The sequence below is a fragment of the Apaloderma vittatum genome, unplaced genomic scaffold (genome assembly GCF_000703405.1).
Source record: "Apaloderma vittatum isolate BGI_N311 unplaced genomic scaffold, ASM70340v1 scaffold449, whole genome shotgun sequence".
Lineage (NCBI taxonomy): Eukaryota > Metazoa > Chordata > Aves > Trogoniformes > Trogonidae > Apaloderma > Apaloderma vittatum.
The window spans coordinates 16,371-33,583 of NW_009735579.1; the positions used below are offsets into that span (position 1 = coordinate 16,371).

Genomic DNA, 17,213 nt, shown 5'->3' on the forward strand with positions numbered 1-17,213 from the left:
CCTCGGGTCTGTTCTGGGTCCAGTGCTGTTGAACATCTTTGTCAGCGACACGGACGACAGCATTGAGTGCACCCTCAGTGAGTTTGTCGACAACCCCAAGTTGCGTGGTGAGATGGGCTTGCTTAAGGGAAGGGATGCCATCCACAGGGACCTTGACAGGCTTGAGAAATGGGCCAGTGCAAACTGCATGAGCTTCAACAAGTCAAAATGCAAGGTCCTGCACCTGGGCCGAGCTAATCCCAGGCACAAATACAAACTGGGCACAGAGTGGGTTGAGAGTAGCCCTGAAGAGAAGAATTTGGGGATGTTGATGAGAAGCTCAACATGAGCTGACAGGGTTCTCATGCAGCCCGGAAGGCCAACCCCATCCTGGGATGCATCAGTGTGGCCGGCAGATCGAAGCGTCCAGAGATAGGACAAGGGGAAATGGGTTTAAATTGAAGGAGAATAGGTTTAGACTGAATCTTAGGAAGAAGTTCTTCAGTATGAGGCTGGCAAGACTCCGGAATAGGTTGTCCAGAGAGGTTGTGGATGTCCCCTCCCTGGACATGTTTAAGGCCGGGTTGGATGAGATCTTGAGCAACCTGCCGTACTTGGGAGGCGTCCCTGCCCACGTGAGAGAGGTTGGATTAGATGATCTCTAATGTCCCTTCCAGCCTAGGCCGTTCTATGATTGAACTCCCAGATCACCAGCTAAAATTGAGTAACTGTCAAGACAATATTATTATTAAATTATAATGTCAAACATATTAGATAATTCTGATATACTACATTGACAAATTAATTAACTATTTTTATTGTCCTTCCGATGTTAAACCAAATCACTGTATTGGTATCTCAAGTTCAGCTACTGACTTTATTGCAAGGCATTCTGGCTGCTTCATTATTAAGGGCTAGAATTATTGCTTTTCCACAAATATTTAATTTTTTAACTTTTGTCAAAATACAAATTTATTTGAACCAAACCAACTTTTTCTGCTGTTGTAAAAATAGCACTGTTTCATCTCCCAGATGCTCATTCCTAAAGATCTGCAATTTCTAGTCCCAAAAATGCAGTTAGCTTTTAATCCACCAGAGTTTTACTCTCTATTAGGATTTTGCTAGAAATGCAGCAGTGTGAGTTTAAGGTTTGTGCAAATTTGTGTAATGTTTCCACAGTATGAAAGTTTACTGCAACAGTTAGTGTAAAACTTTCTTTGGCTTTGGTATTTTTAGGCAGCAGAAGAATGTTATTAATGTGGAATAATTTCACATGGGTTCAGTTGTTAATGATTGAACTGTTTTGTGATTTGTACAGATAAACACAAGGACTGCTCTGGTGTAACTTTACATCTGACACATCAAAAGTAAGCATCTTTAATAGTACTTTCCTGTTACAATTTTTTTCATCAGGACAGATGGCATGAACACGCTTCCTTTAGATCCTTTGATAATGTGAAATAGAAATAGTACATACTTCATAATATTTAGAATTTTGAACCGTTTGTCATTTGTTGACAATTTCTTTCTTTTCCTGCTAAGAAACTTGATGAAACATTGCTATCAGTACCTAGTTATTCCAGGTAAAGAGCTTCGTGTTTAGAAATCTGGGACAAGGACAGCAATTTTGTAGATGATAGTTGTGTCCTATTTCACATACTTTGTAGAAGATGCCTTAAAAATTGGAGTTCATTATGAAACAAAGGAGGGAAGGTAAAGTGCTGTGTAATAGCTTCTTTCTCAGTAGACCAGCTTCAAACGTAATCTAATGTTTAGAAATTAGTGGTATGAAATGGTATTGCCTATTATGTCTCTTGCACTCAGGACTTGTTTATGAAGGACTTGTTTATTAGAGATTGGTTTTTGAATTACAGGCAGCCTTTGATTGCTGGAATGTATCTTATGATGTCTGTGAACACTGTAATACCACCGGGCGAGAAAGGTGAGTCGTAGTTTTCTACAAAGTAATTATATAATTTCAGCATCTGATTTATTTTTGCTGCTTATTCCAGAAGAAAATTTAGCAGACACTTGCTGGGTTTTAGATGGACAAATTAATTGCTTAATTAAACAAATAATGAGAAAAAATAGCTACAATTTTTAAATTGCATTTTATTTCCTGAAGGCTCTATTGGCAAAGGCGATCAATGCTGCAGAAAACAATATTGTACAAAACAATAATCTGTGCAACAGATCTGTGCAACACTGAAGTTTCTAGGATTCTCAAGAGTATTTTTTTGATTCATTTTCATCTTAATATTTTACAAAAAAGCCCTACCTATTTTTTTATTCTCCCCCTCCCTGCCAAAAACCATAAAATTTTTGGACTCTTCTTCATCTACATGGCAACAATGCTATTTGTGATTTAATGGGAGTTAATTTTTAATGAATTAATTTCTATCAGTAATGAGTTTTATTTGTATGTCCCTACTTAGTTAAAAGCCCAACATGCTGAAAAAAACATTGTAAAACAAAGTTCCCTAACAGTTCAGAATCCTAGTCAGTGGATTTTATCAGAAACTCAGCTTGGATAGTCCCAATATCATTTCTTCAAGCTAGCATGGAATCTTCCATTTTAAGGAAGTTGAACACAGACATTTTTGTATGCTATACCAAAATTCAAATTAGATATCTGAGAACACCATTTGTCCCAATTACAGTTAGCTGCCTCAACAGGATGAGGTAGTCAAATGAGTAGTTGACTCCGGCTCTTTGAAGAATACAGCAACTTGAAATCTTTTTTTATTTGAATTGAAACTTAACATGTTTTGGTCTTCAGTATGAAAACATATCAAAGGAATGCCCTCCCACTTCCCCGATATATTTTATCAATGCAGTCACTTGTGTTTTCAGCTGAGGGGTGAGAGAAAGCAGGATGAAAACAGTTCTGTGCCTGTTGATAACTACATTCTCATGTTCAATCAAGTTTGCAATTCTTAAGTAAAACATGAAATTTATTGTAAGAGGAAGAACGCAGCGAGTCCCTAGATAGCTGTCAGAGAGGTGTTGGCCAAGGAGTATCTCTGTAGACTCTTCCTTAGCTGCTATTACTGCAAATAACCAAGTACTAACCTGCCAGTATTGTCTGTACAGCACTCCTCTGCCAAAGTCTGCATCTTAACCCTAAATCTTTAAGACTGAGCCCAGAGCTATTAATATCTTGAAATCAACCTTCATTATGAATTTTACCAGTTTAGAATTACATCAGTTTACTTTAATTTTCTCCTTAATAGACTATTCACCGTAGCTCTGTTTGTTTTAAGTGTCCCTCAACATGGTGTGTAAGTAAATGTGTTACTTTACTTCATTACATAGCAGTAGTGTACTTTGGAAGAAATACTACAGTTTCAATTCCTTTTTGTATGTGCGTCATCACAGAAAGTAGTTTTCAAGCGACTTGTGCTGTATTTAATTAGTTTTTCTTTAGAAATGTCTTGAGATAGGCACTGCAGAAATACAAGATACTGTCAGTATCTTTGGAAACTGTCTGTTGTCCAGTGTAGGTATACCCTTTGTAAACCACACTGAATGAAGTACAGTAATGTAACTTTTCTGTTTGTTAAATAATGTGTTTTTCTTTGTTTATTGCCATCATATTTTAACAGTGGTTGATGCAGACATTGCCTGCCATTACAAAAGGTTTCCAATGCACCTTTTTGCCTACAGAGTTCATACCCACAGACTAGGTAAGAGTTTTATAGCAAGAGAAGAGTATCAAATACTTAACAGAAAAATCCTGACACTACAACATGTCTTCTTAGAAGTATATCTCCTGTTCACATACATATTGGTATGTTATAGGTAAAGTAGTGAGTGGATACAGAGTGAGGAATGGTCAATGGACATTGATTGGTAGACAGAGTCCACAGCTGCCACAGGTTGGTTGTTTGGGTTTTTTTTAATTCTAATTGTAAATTTTAATTAACTTTATTTAAAACTGAGAAGCTGATTTGGCACACATGTACCCACAGATTTGCACCATGGTGCTTCCACTGGTACATGTTGTGGCACTAGAAGTGAATACTGCCATGTATTGTCATGATTACGTTATGATACCAAAACTGTTCTGAAATTGCTTTTCAGATGTATAGCACTGCCATTCTTGTGTGTGTGTGTGTGTATTGATGTAAATAATCCAGGACGCTTTCACTGACTATGGTGAATCACCCTCTCTTTCAGGCATTCTATCCAGTAGAACATCCTGTAGATGTTAGCTATGATGATATTCTCGCAGCTAGATGTGTGTTCAGTGGTGAAGGCAGAACTACAGAGACGCATATAGGGTAAATTTTCTCAATCCATTTCCTAACTTTTTTTTCCAAGTTTTTTTTATGTCTAGAAATGTATTTGTCTTCTTCCGAGATAATTTTGTTAAATTCTGTCAGAATGGTCTGTTTTGCTGTTTAGTCTGCAAAATACATAACTCCACACAATGTTTGTTGCCTTTACTTACGTGAATAATCACTTTGCTGAAGTGTTCAGAATATTTCTCAGGTGAAGCTATGCTGCCAAACACCTTGCTCAGATGTTGAGCTGTTCTACACCTAGAGGAGGATTCAGAATGTCAGTTCTAAAAAATTTTTTTTTAGTAAGTTGAAGCTATTGATTGTTTAAAACAGAATAATAAGACTTCACAATTTTTCTTCATTATTTCAGAAAGAATATTGATCGAAGCTTATAAAATTCTGAACCATTGTAAAATCTACTCTTAAAAAATTAGAATTATATACTAGTTACTTTTTTATATAAAAATGTATGAGCTTTTATTAAAAACAATAAAAACATAAAAGATTAATAATGATAAATAAGAAGATCTGAACTGTATTTTTCAGTTATGCTATTCAGCCAAAGATGACAGACAGAGCACTGTAAGATAAGGTGACAATGAGAAGTTTAAATGTAGATGCAGTATTAATGTTCTCCTAACTGGCTCCAGTTCTTTGAACCATAATTTACTGCATACGTAGAGATACGACGATGCTCTGCAGGAGTCTCTCCATTCCGAAAATATGTGCTGCAACACCTCAAGAGACAAGGTTCTTAGTACATTGAGAAGCCCAAGACTGCATCTCAGTATAATGTTAGTGATTCAACAGTAATTTACTACCTTTCAGTGGGTAGTTAAAAAACCGATAAGTAGCATTTGAAACATACTTAATTATTGTTTGAAAAGAGGTTTTTACAAAGGTCCTGGCACTTACAAAAACATATCGAAAAAATTAAACTCTGGACCTTCTTTTTGAGATTTCTGAAAGTTACTGATACATTTCTGTGATGTTCCCTAAAGTAGATCCTGTTTGTTGAATAATCCTTGCATTTTAAGTAACAGTCCTAGGAAAATTGTAGTCTTTTTCACTATACTAACATGCTTTCAATGGGGAAGTAATAGGAACAGAAATTAAAGGAAGAAGCAGACCTTTACATTTTTATTATGTAATTTCTACCTATGAATTGTGATGCATTTTAAGCAGATATTCAAACTATTACAAACTGATGCATAATGTGGAAGTATATATGTTTGGAATGTATCACAACAGTGCTGCATATGTGGAAAGATATGTGTCTAAAATAGGTTAGATGAAATTTGTTTAAATCTTGGAAAATATTGCTCTGATCTTGCAGTTGTCATGCTCCCATTAAGAATGACTTGTCAATCCAAAAGAAATAGTAAAAGAACCTTTGAGTTCCAAATATAAACACTGAAAAAAATGGGAAATGCAAATGTGAAAGGAAAGCTGGAAAAAATACATATCTGAAAAGGACCACATCAAGTCTACATATTCACTTTCTCAGTCTTTGTACTTGATTTTCTGCCTGTGTTTTTGTTTGTTCTTAACGTAAAAGGCAGGGCTAAAATAGACTTCGCTTTGTTGACTTGTCTTTTCAGAGCTGATGAGTTAAGTCTTAACCATTCATAGTATAAGCTTCCTGTGGTTAAAACATGACATATGCTCAGTGTTGTGCTTTCTTAACTATGTAGTAATTTCTGTGATAGTCAACTTATCCCTTTCCTATTGATAAACTGTCGTTTTTGGCCAAGTCTATTGCTTAATCTCTAACTTGGGGAGCAAGGATAGATGTTCTTGTTTTGATTTTATACCTTCCTTACCATTCTGTTTGGTGTTTTACAAAAATGCTCTTGCTTTGTTTCATGCTTTAGTTTCAGTAAGTCCTTGCCATTATCTTACATTATCTCATGATCTCCATTATTCACACTAACCTTTTTCACCCCACTTCTCTCCTACTCTGAGAAATTAAATTAGGTATTGAGGCATACCTCTTAATTGTGTAGAGTTTGGCAAACCAAGGCTGAGAAGTGAAACCTGATTTTGCTTATGCAGTTTACTATGTACAAGTTCAGGGTAATAACATAAGCACAGCCTTAATGTCTCTGGTGTAAAACAGAGTCATCTCTTTAAAAGTTCCATGAGTCATCCATTTCAGTAGGCTGGATTTCTCCCCAAGCCCAAACTTTTGCAAGTTAAAGGGTTGAATTATCCTTTGTCAAATATGAAGGATATCAACTATTCTTAATTTATAAAGCAAGAGTGTCTATTTTTTGCTATAGACCGGTGAGCGCTCCATGCAAGCAGCCACTGCTGTTTTATAACAGATAACTTCATGATGTTTCAGAGTGAACATTAGAGTTCATATAATGTCAACTAGTATATAGCTTACCAGTCTACAGGATATCAAAGAACTGGAGCCCATTCAGTGTAAAGATCATGTCTTGGTGAAGGAAAGTGCTGCTGGCCATGATGGCTGCTTGTTTTTCCAGTTGCAATGTAATGTATTGTTTAAAACTCTTAACAGAAAATAGTGCAGCCTGTATCTTTTGCTCTCAAAATATGTTTAACAGGTATTGTACCTTTCCAGAGAAGGCTTATGTGCCTGTGGCAAAATGTTCCCATTCAGTATTTAAGGTTCCCATTCAGTATTTAAGGTTATTTAACGTTATTTAACTGCATTATCTTGCTTTTTGATCCTCTGTTTCATTCATCTTCACTGTGTATTGTGAATATACCAAAATCTGGATCTGGTTCTAGATGGCCATGGTAGTGGTGTGAAGGTGGTTAACAGGAATTTTTTTTATTTTTTTTTTTAACTTGTGCCTCAACATTTCGTCTCATTAAACTCATTCACAAAACAGGGTTTCTCAAGAGTTGAAATATTTAATGGAAGGATTCTGGGTTTCCTGTGAATTTACTAAAACTGTTGTTGACAGAGTCTTTTGGTTTTTTTTGACTGTAGGCGTTTTAAATTATTGACTTTGAAATGTTTAGACACAGTAACACGTCAGGTGAAACAGAGTTTGTGTGGGTTTCACATTCCCATTTCCAGTGGAGTTTTAAAGAGGAGGCAATTACACTGACAGATATTGGGAGTCCAACAGTGAAGTTAATGCTTTCTAAAAGCTTAGGCAGAGCTTGCCAAGTCAGAGTCTGATTTTTTTGGTCTCCAAGGGATGCTAAATTTTCAATGCATGGAAAAATACCAATTCCCCTTTTGAAACAGTCTCTTCTCCCATGTTCCCCGTCTCCCCTCTGGCTGGTGTCGTTATTGTTGCTATGGTGAATAAATGAATGCTGCAGCATGCTGCTGGAAAAGTCAGTGCTGACGTCTTTTGCAAACAGCTAATAGGCCACCCCCGTATATTTTTATGAGCGTGAACTCACTGGTTAATTTTGAAAGCTAATTAAAAAATCTTTATGTAGAACCCCTTATTTTGTGAACCTTTCTTTATAAGTCCTAGCTTATTCCGGTGTCGAGATTGTAGCTATAAATAAAAGATATCAACCTATATGGCAGAGGGAAAACTGGAAACAGATCACAGCTACAAAGAGGCCCTGTATTGTCTGCTTCACAAAATAATATTTTTCAGGAAAAAATCTTTATCGTACATTTTTTTTCTATTGAAAACAGGATTATGTAGCTGAACAGAAGAGCCTCTTCTCTTTCAATTACATCCACAACATTTGTCAAAGTATTGAATCTTGCTAGTGCTTAATCGTTCCTCTTGCACTCAAGTTTTCTTACAGAACCTTGTGATCAAGTTACTGTCAAGATGGCAGTGCTGTCTTCTCTTTAAGAGTTATTTATGGTGCCTTCATGTGCCATGAAGTTAAGTTTTGCTGCATTAGAACTGGTGTGATTGGCCAATAAATGGATGCACTTGAACATGGAGGGGGAAAAAGCTGTCATAAAATATAGCTGCTGAAATGAAACATAAATGTTATTTGCAACATTTTTCAATTAGGTTTGCCTCAGATTGACAGAGAAGTATATGAATGGTGATGTAATGAATGATACAGTTCTGTCATATTTCATCAGACCATTTGCTTAGCTGATGACATGTCGGGGACTATGAGAAGTATTTTGGGAAATGGAGAAGGAAAAACAATTTAAATAGTTGATGCAATTACCTGTAGAACCAAAGCCAAATTTTGGAGAATTTCTGAGATACCTGGGGAGTTTGTATAAAATGAAAGAAACTTTTTATATTTACTGCAATGAAGCTATTAAATGTTTTAGGGTTGAACTTCTATATGTTTAATTACAACTTTATAGTATTCTGTTTTAACGATGTAAATAAATTGAATAACAGCTATATTCAGCTCATTTTTTTCCTAACTGTCACGTTTACTGTATTGTATAGGGGAACAGCCAATGATGAAATGTGTAATTTTTATATTATGTACTATATGGAAGCCAAGCATGCTGTCTCTTATATGACCTGCACGCAGAATGCAAACCCTGAGATGTTCAGAAATATACCGCAGGAGGCAAATATTCCTATTCCAATCCAGTCTGATATGCTGAAGATGACTCATGGACATCATGAAGGTGAAAAAAACCTTGAAGTTTTTGTGTGCTCACTGATGTGTTTGTGTTGCTTTGATATGCTAAATTATCATCAAACAAAAATCTAATTCCAAATAAAATTCAAATCACTAATTGTAAACCATCCTGGGATTCTTCTCTTAGTTTTGGTGGAAATTTCTTCCACAGTCTTTTGTCCATTTCTTCCTATTGTTGTTTTTCAATTTCCAACATATTTTTATAGCTAGACGAGCTGCGTCCCCAAAAGATTGACTTCTTTTCTATGCCAGATATCAGTACTTTATATTAACAGTTTCTTAATATTTGCTTTGTCTTCTATGTATTTCCTAAAAAGTTGAATCATAACATTTCCATTGTTTTCTGGATCCCACTGCCTTACTCTGGAAGGGATCAATGTTTATATTGAACACTAGTAGGCATGTAAGTTGCAGCAGCAGCTTAGCCAGAAGTAATCTAGAAGCTATTTATGTGTACCAAAGCATAGATCTTAATTTTTTATTCCAGTTGTTTTACTACTGCCCCACTTGTTACAGCTACTGTAGAGAGGTAGAAGTACCAAATATTCATTTCAGAAGGGCGCTTTTTTCCCTAGTAGGAAGATACTTAACTTCATTTGCACACAAAGGTTAACATCATATCCTAAATCCATTTTTCAGAAACCAAGGATACTGATAAAAGTTCTTTGCTGCAGCAGACCAAAAAAGAAGAGGAAGAGATTTTGGATCAGGGTACGTACTTTTTTATTTCTATTTCAAGGGATTCACTCATGTGAAATACTGATGAATTCTATCCTGATTGTTAGCGAATTACTACATTTTAAATCTGTTTAATTGATGCAATTTGTAATGTTCTATGCAGCTAATATGACTGAATGCTGTATAAGAAATAATTTAAAAATAATCTACCACTCTTTTCTATCCCTGTAGGTAACATTTATTAGTGCATTTTAATCTCATTAGATATATTCCTGTTCTTGGTTTAATTTGCTAAAGAAGGTTACAGAGTATCTGTAAGTGCAATCCTAAAGAATGGACATGAAGAAGTAGTCCTGTAGTGTGTAACTATTCTATATTCTGTATATAACTATCTGCTATTGACTCTTAGCCTGTATCTCAGTTTGTATTACCATTTATGTATTAGAGAATATGTTCTTATGCTTTAATGTTGGTTGTACTTGCAGTAGGTTGAGTACAACTAGTGTTTAAGACTGCAGTGTTTTTCACTACCTTTGTTTATATGTGCATATTTACATAACTCATGAGAAAAGGTGTCCAGTACTTAGCTCCTGGAAAAAAATCCGTGACTATTATAAAGCTTCTAGAAATATGGTGAATGTTTTTTATGCTTCAAATATGTATTAAAATAGGACTGTACTTTAAAGCTCTGGTGGATCATGTGATATTAGAGAAATAGTTAACGGTTTTAGTATCAAGATTTATCTTGATACTAAGGAGAAGACCTCATGAGCTGCAGTTTCATATAATTTTCACTGAACAATCTTGAGGTTCAGGGACTAAATATATTAAAGCAGATTTCCCTTTGCTTTTAATGAGAGCAAAAATTAGGGTAATTTTTAGAGTTTTTGGTAACTTTTGTCTCACAGATGGGTTAGATTTTCTTCATACTCCTCCATTTTGCAGAGTTAACTCAATCATTAAGTTACAGTTACATAAAAATTAGCTTCTAGAATAAGAGCATCTTGACTGAATGTACCTTAAACTACTGGAGACAGTATTTAAAATTCCACATCTGAAACTTATCTTAGTCAATTGAAGATGGATTTTTTTTTTAAAACTATATAGAGTTCTAATTTTTTAAGCCTATTCCAGAGCAAAATGAGCTATCTGCTTACAAATTTATATCACGATTTATGCTGACAAGCTGATTCACCCTTACGTTTCTAATAAGGCATTTGGCTGAGGATCATGTAATCTGCGTTTTATTGAATTTGTTAATGTTTGAAACAAAATACTGAAACAAGGTCCTATTTTTAAAATCTTTTTCATTTGTCTTTAAAATGTGTTTCAAAGACACATTTCTGCAAAGCATTCTCATTTGCTGAGACCACTATTCACTATACATCCTCATCTAACATGTTTCTATGGAAACACACTGCATTGCTTTTGTCTATTTGGCATTAGCTGGTTCATGATGTGTAATACTAAAACGTGGTAGTTGCTGTGAGAAAATTTTGCTTCATATTCTTAATTGTTAGTTTAAGATAAATTCTCCCATCATTTACAGGAGCCTAGCTTCAATTTGACATTGATACACCTCTGACTTTAGTTGAATTATGTGTGTGTAAGCAAAAAAAATAGGAAAAATCTGACCAAGCTTGGGTTTATTTTTGTCTCGAAAGAGGGCGAGTTCGGTGGCTATTTTAAGATGTGGAGTTTGGTCCTACAAGCACATGAGCACCTGATAAGATGTGCTGGGAAAATCAGAGGGTTAAAGTGGTTTGCTAAAATGTGCCTATAAAATTACGCACAAGTTGGGCAAAGCGGTTTTGTGTAATTGTGTTGCCAATTTGTCCATCTCCTCAAGTGACATTATTGAGTTAGCCAGTATCAGCCAAATTTGAGCACAGTCTGAAAGACAGGCAAGTGCTACAGCTTGGAGGGAGAGGGCAATGTACCCCTAGACTGCACAGAAGCAAATACATGCTTTCACTGAGGTAAAAGTTATAATTTTTTCCATTTATGTTCTGACGTGACATACGCTGTATTATAAGCTTATCTACAAAGCACAGATCCACCAAAACTCAGGCTTTGATTAGTTCTTTTGCTGCCAAGCTAGTGCTCAGTAAATTCAGCCTTTGATTTGCTCTAAAGGTAATACTTCAATGATTTTTCCGTAATTCTCTGTTTTATCTTGCATGTTTTTTTCTCAATGACTCATTATGCTGTAGCAACTTATTTTTCGCCTCCTTGGTTTCAGGTAACTGAAGTAAATACTGTTACCTCACTAAATTGCTTTATTGCCCTGGAGATACTTAAAAATGTAGAGGGCAGAGGCATGGTCAGAAAGACAGATTTTGGTGTTAGTAGTATTAAATCTAAGTGTTTATCTCAAAAGGGGAAGACAAAAAAGCCTGTCAGGTGAAAGTACCTGCCTGCTAATAATGTGTGTCCCATGATTGCCTGAACATCATTCTAGAAGGTGTGCATCCTGCTACACGCAGGCAGTTCATTATATCGGCACCTCCAGGAGATATCATTGCTTTTACATTACACTTCCATCACCTTCACTCATCAGAAGCACATTAACAGCATAAATATATGGAAATAAGTGGTAACCATTACAAAGTGAACTGCATGTAAGATATGTAAGGCATGAAGACAAAGCTAAATCACTGTAGCAGCCTTGAAATTAAACTGAACTTACCCTGATGAAACTCACCTCCATTATATTGTTTCTGAAACAACAGTGTCACTGTTTGGTGAAGATAAACTGTTCATAGGAAGTTAAGTATTATAGGAAATGCAATTGATTCATACATTTGTGTCTATTTGAGAGTTTCCTATTCAATGAAGCACAAAGTCCCTAGCAAAACAAATGCTATTTATTTTTTGTTCATCAATAGAAGTTTGATTAAATTTTATTCAATAGATACAGTAATGAAGAAAAATATTATCAGTTCATAGTATTAACCATGTCTGATAGATATCTTTTCTTTACCTATGGAAAAAAAGTCTAGATGTGTTTCATTCTTTTTGTTCGGCACTTTCCTCGCTATAGTCTCTGGAATAATATAATATAGTTCAGGTAATATAATGTAGTTCAGGTATGCAAGCAGTGAAGCAACCTTTACTATTGTGATAATCAGCTGCTACTGTACCTGAAAGCTGTAGAGACACAATAGCAGGGGTAGTTTCTTAATAACAAGGAAGGAGTGAGTATACAGGTGCTGGTTAACCAGATGTGCAGTATTTAAATTGTTGATTCATGGTTTGATATCTCATTTTGTGTGCACTAGAGGTAACCATTAACTTGCTTTCAAAGCAGAAGGGGCGTATTTTTTTCCTTGTAAAGTCAATTAAATATGTTCCAGTGTTTTTTTAAAAAAAATAAAAATCAAAGCTGGCATGAGCTGAAAATTCACTTGCAGCATATAAACCAAAAATCAGATCTCCTTTTTAATGTATACATTAATTACTACTTACACATACACGGTAAAGAAAAGAGACAGAGTTTTCATCTTACTTCTTGTATTAATATTTACTTTGACATGAGTAAAAAATCTGATTTTGAGAATTTAGAAATTATTCCTGAGAAAGTATTTTTGGCTCTGTTGATAGGAACTGAATTGACAGTCAAAATTGCAGTTCTTTTGCTCTCATTGTTGGTCAGTAGTAATGCCAGTACAGGGTTTTTTTTCTGCTCATTCCCCATTATTTCATGATTACCATGAGCACAAGTTATTCCAGGAGCTCAAATGGTGATGCTCAATAAAAGTGAACTTAAGTTTACTCTCTTAGAATCATGTTCCAGTTAGACTCATATGAAGTCCCTTTTACACAGCTGAGTTTTTAACTGAAATCACGGTAAGCTTCCTACATTTACAATAATGTTACAGCCTGGGTCTACCATTCAGAATTTAGCTTTTATGAATTCAAGCTTTAAGTCTGCAGTCTTAAAGTTGCTGTTCTTGTGGTGAGAACCTCGTTGTTTTAGACATTAGGATGTGTGCAGTCAGTGAAATAGAAAACAACGTAAAGGAAATAATATGACTTCAAGATCCAAGGCAATCTGATGCTTTCTGATTAAAATGTGTTTTACTTTAGACTCTTGTCAAAGTTGCTGAATGGTTCTAGGTAGCTGGGTACCGTAGTGAAGTCTTTTTTCCTGATCTGTTTTTCTAGTCTTTGACAATAGAAAAACTGAGGCTGAGTCTTGTACATACACAGCTCCTACCGAAACTGATTGGAAATGTGGCTGGAATAGAAGATGTGAAATATAATGTGAAGTACCCTGTAAAAATCACATTTTAGGATGTTTCCAGGTGGACACTCGTAACAAATGGATGTTAAATAACAGTTCTAGCTGTAATCTTTAGCAAAATAGTGGTAATTATGGACCTTAATTCCATAGGGCAGGCTGTGATAATGAAGTAATTTAGCGTAGAGAGAGTGGAATAGAAATGTTAAGAGAAATCTTTCTGTTCAGTTAAAGGACTTGTTCAGGACTATTTGGAAGAGGAGTCTTTGAATGAGGTTAAATAAAAATATATAACGATGGATGATTAATTGTATTTGTAACTTTCTTTGTAAGGAAAGTTAATGTCATAATTCATACAAAATAAGGGCTTAATTAAGGTTACACATAATTTTGTTACCTCTTGGATGCCTAACCCATCTCGTAATTATGGTCAGTTGTTATATGTTATATTTGCATATGCGTGTGCACACATGCACACACAAATACTTTTGCACAGACGTGTTTATTACACTGCTAGAAATATTTTGCTACATCATAGCTGAATTTGTGAATTGAGAAATTGAAATATTGGGGGTTGCATATTTTGCTTTTTTACTTGTGTATTTCTGTAAACAGCTTGTTACAATAAAAATGCACTTAACAAGGCTTTTTATATCTGGGATAGAATTTCCTGATGAATTTAAATGAAAGGAAGAGCTATAGCTCCTCCTCTTTCTGATTCACCTCTTTTTTGTTTCCTTTTTAAAATTAACATAAAAGAAGAGAGGGGGAGGTGTGAGGCGAGACCTACAATTTCTTGCAGGATAAGTGTTGAAAGGAAGAAGAAAGAACCAGCGTGCAGGCAGATCCTTGATTTCCAGTATTTCTGTGATCATGTTACGTGACAAACCAACAGCAACAGAGTCAGCCAATAAAATCTGATGTATTTTTATGCCAGCACATGTAGACTTGAGTTACATTCCTTTCTAAAATAAATTTGTCATAACTTACCTTTGCTAGTTAATGTGTGGTTGCAAGAAAAGAGTGAAGTTAGATTTGCTGGGTGGTTAAAATTTCTTAGGTTGATACACAAAGGGTGAGACTTGAATTTGCTTTTCAGTATATTGATATACAGTGTATATTGATATTCAGTGTATTGATATACAAAGGGTGAGACTTGAATTTGCTTTTCAGTATTGATGCAGGATGCCTAGAATGAAGTGTTAGAGACAATTTTAGATTAAGATCAGACATATAAGAAAGTTTTCAGGATTGTGATACATGTTTGATGCTCAGAAATTATATGAGGTCACTTTAAATAGAGAACAAAAGTAAGGAAAATGTGACTGAATGAAACCTGGGAGAAAAATGCTACTGAAAGGTATTAGGATCAATATTAACAGTTAGAGAAGTATAAGTCAGAAGATTCAAAATGCAGAGGATTTCTTGTTTCAACACTGAAGGATCCTGCTTGTTTGTTGCTAGTTGTTTAGGAGTAGCAGATAAACATATTTCACTGTAACAAAGTGATTGGTGCCTCTCGGGATCTTGTTACTGGTCAGGAAGGAAAGGAAAGAATTAGGTAACTGCAACTAGCTTAGGTTTTGAGTCTCAAGTTCTGATTTGTTGATGAAGAATTTGCGTCTGTTATGAAAAGCAATCCTCTGTGAAGATTCTTTCATATTCTTTCATACCTTCTCTTAACACTCTCTTTCCCAGTTACAAGCTGCTTTAACCTAGTAGTTTTATAAACTATGCTTGAGCTCTCAAACCATTTGTACGTTAAAATGTTTTGACAGTTGAAGGAAAAACAGATGAATTAAAGCCAAAGGAAGGGCATTTACATTGCAATAGCAATAAAAGTCCCTTTTGGCAATATGCAGACATAGAATAAAACAGCTCATAATTTCAGTTTTTAACCTTTTCTTCTATCTTTTTTTAGCTCAGTAAGCTACTTACAAATGCCTCGAGAGCAGATACAGTTCCTGTTCTTCAAAGATGTCAGTTTGGCTGTGCTGTAAGTGCATATCACTTCAGGGCATAGCGATAGTGACCAAGAATCTCTAGAGCAGTTTAACCCGTTTCATTTCCTCGTATCTATGCCTCCTTCCCCCAGCCCTTCAAATTCCTTTGAAAAGAAAACAACCTTACTCCATACTTTTTTTAGTTCCCAGGAACCTTTTCAATGTTTTTATCAAAGCACAGATTAAATCAGTGTGCTAGGATGCTCCTGAAAAATAATAGCAGACTAGAAGCCATTTTAGAAGTTGTTTTGGACTGTTATGTCAAACTGTGTCACTTCAAATAAATAGAAATTAGAATTTGTTCACTTCTGGGATGTCTTTCCATGCCTTTCTTCCCTTCTTTTCTTTTCTTTTGTTATCTTATGTATGCCTTTTAGAATGAACTTAGAAGCTTCACCTAGGAGCCATAGAAGGAAAAAAAAAATTAAACTCTTGATTTTGATAAATATTTATTTAGAACACGTTTATTCATGATGACACAGTCTTGAAGGTGATACCTACAGCCAGATTTCCATATCTTCATCAGGAGGATAGTTCTTCAGGGCAAGTACACATTCTCTGATATTACTCTTAACATATTACATAGACATTACCTGAGACTGAAGATGAGGTGAGGTCATAGTTGGAATCCATATCAATTGGACCCCAATTTCAGCACTTCTGAAAAGGCAAAGCACTGACTATTTTAGCCAGATGAATATGCTAAACAGAAGCACATCCTGATAAAACAGAAACATGCGATTTGAGAAGACACTCCATTTTATTCAGAGGTAATTAGGAAACCTAAAGTCAACTGTGAAGACTTGTCTCTTCCTACAATCGTAACGAGACTGAAATGTGAGTTTGGAGGGACCAACATATGGGTTCTGTGTCAGATCAGACATGCTCAGGAGGAGGAGGCTTTCGATACAACCTTTCACACCAACTGAGCTGCAATATCACACAGAGAAACTTTGTAGTCAACACAGGGGACTTGCTCGCTCGATTTTTGCTCTTAGTCCCCCAATTCTGGTTATTTCCTGGTAATATATCGTTTTGTCAGAAGTCTGCAGTAGTGGTTTTATGTTTGAAGTCCTGGTCAATCCAATTCCTAACAAAAGTCTGGAACACCAATGACAAGTTGGGAAGCCTATCTGAACTATGAAACTGCACAGGCATTATGACAAAAATACATAATCTGGAGATGAGAATTCACAGACAATACCAGTGTGTGCTTACCTTTTTTCTACAATGAAGTAAAATGAGTTTTCACAGGCTTACTATCACAGCTGGATTTTGGCGACGGGGGCGGGGAGCTGCAGGGTGGCTTCTGCAAGAAGCTGCTAGAAGTTTCCCAAGTTTGACAGAGCCAATGCCAGCCGGCTCTAAAGAGGGACCCACTGCTGGCCAAGGCTGAGCCTATCAGTAAAGTGATAGGAGAGGAACGCCTCTGTGAAAACATATTTAAGAACG

General features: G+C 35.6%; 1 protein-coding gene across 1 annotated transcript in view; it reads left to right on the plus strand.

The window, feature by feature from the left end:
• PAM (peptidylglycine alpha-amidating monooxygenase) overlaps window positions 1–17,213 on the plus strand; it is a gene marked incomplete at its 5' end in the record, with an annotated part of 66,130 nt that overhangs the window by 15,664 nt on the left and 33,253 nt on the right. Inside the window, 7 exons of the mRNA XM_009876614.1 lie at window positions 1,298–1,346; window positions 1,854–1,921; window positions 3,585–3,665; window positions 3,781–3,857; window positions 4,159–4,262; window positions 8,636–8,823; window positions 9,477–9,548. Of these exons, the coding sequence (XP_009874916.1) occupies window positions 1,298–1,346; window positions 1,854–1,921; window positions 3,585–3,665; window positions 3,781–3,857; window positions 4,159–4,262; window positions 8,636–8,823; window positions 9,477–9,548 (639 nt within the window). The remainder of the gene's footprint in view (window positions 1–1,297; window positions 1,347–1,853; window positions 1,922–3,584; window positions 3,666–3,780; window positions 3,858–4,158; window positions 4,263–8,635; window positions 8,824–9,476; window positions 9,549–17,213) is intronic.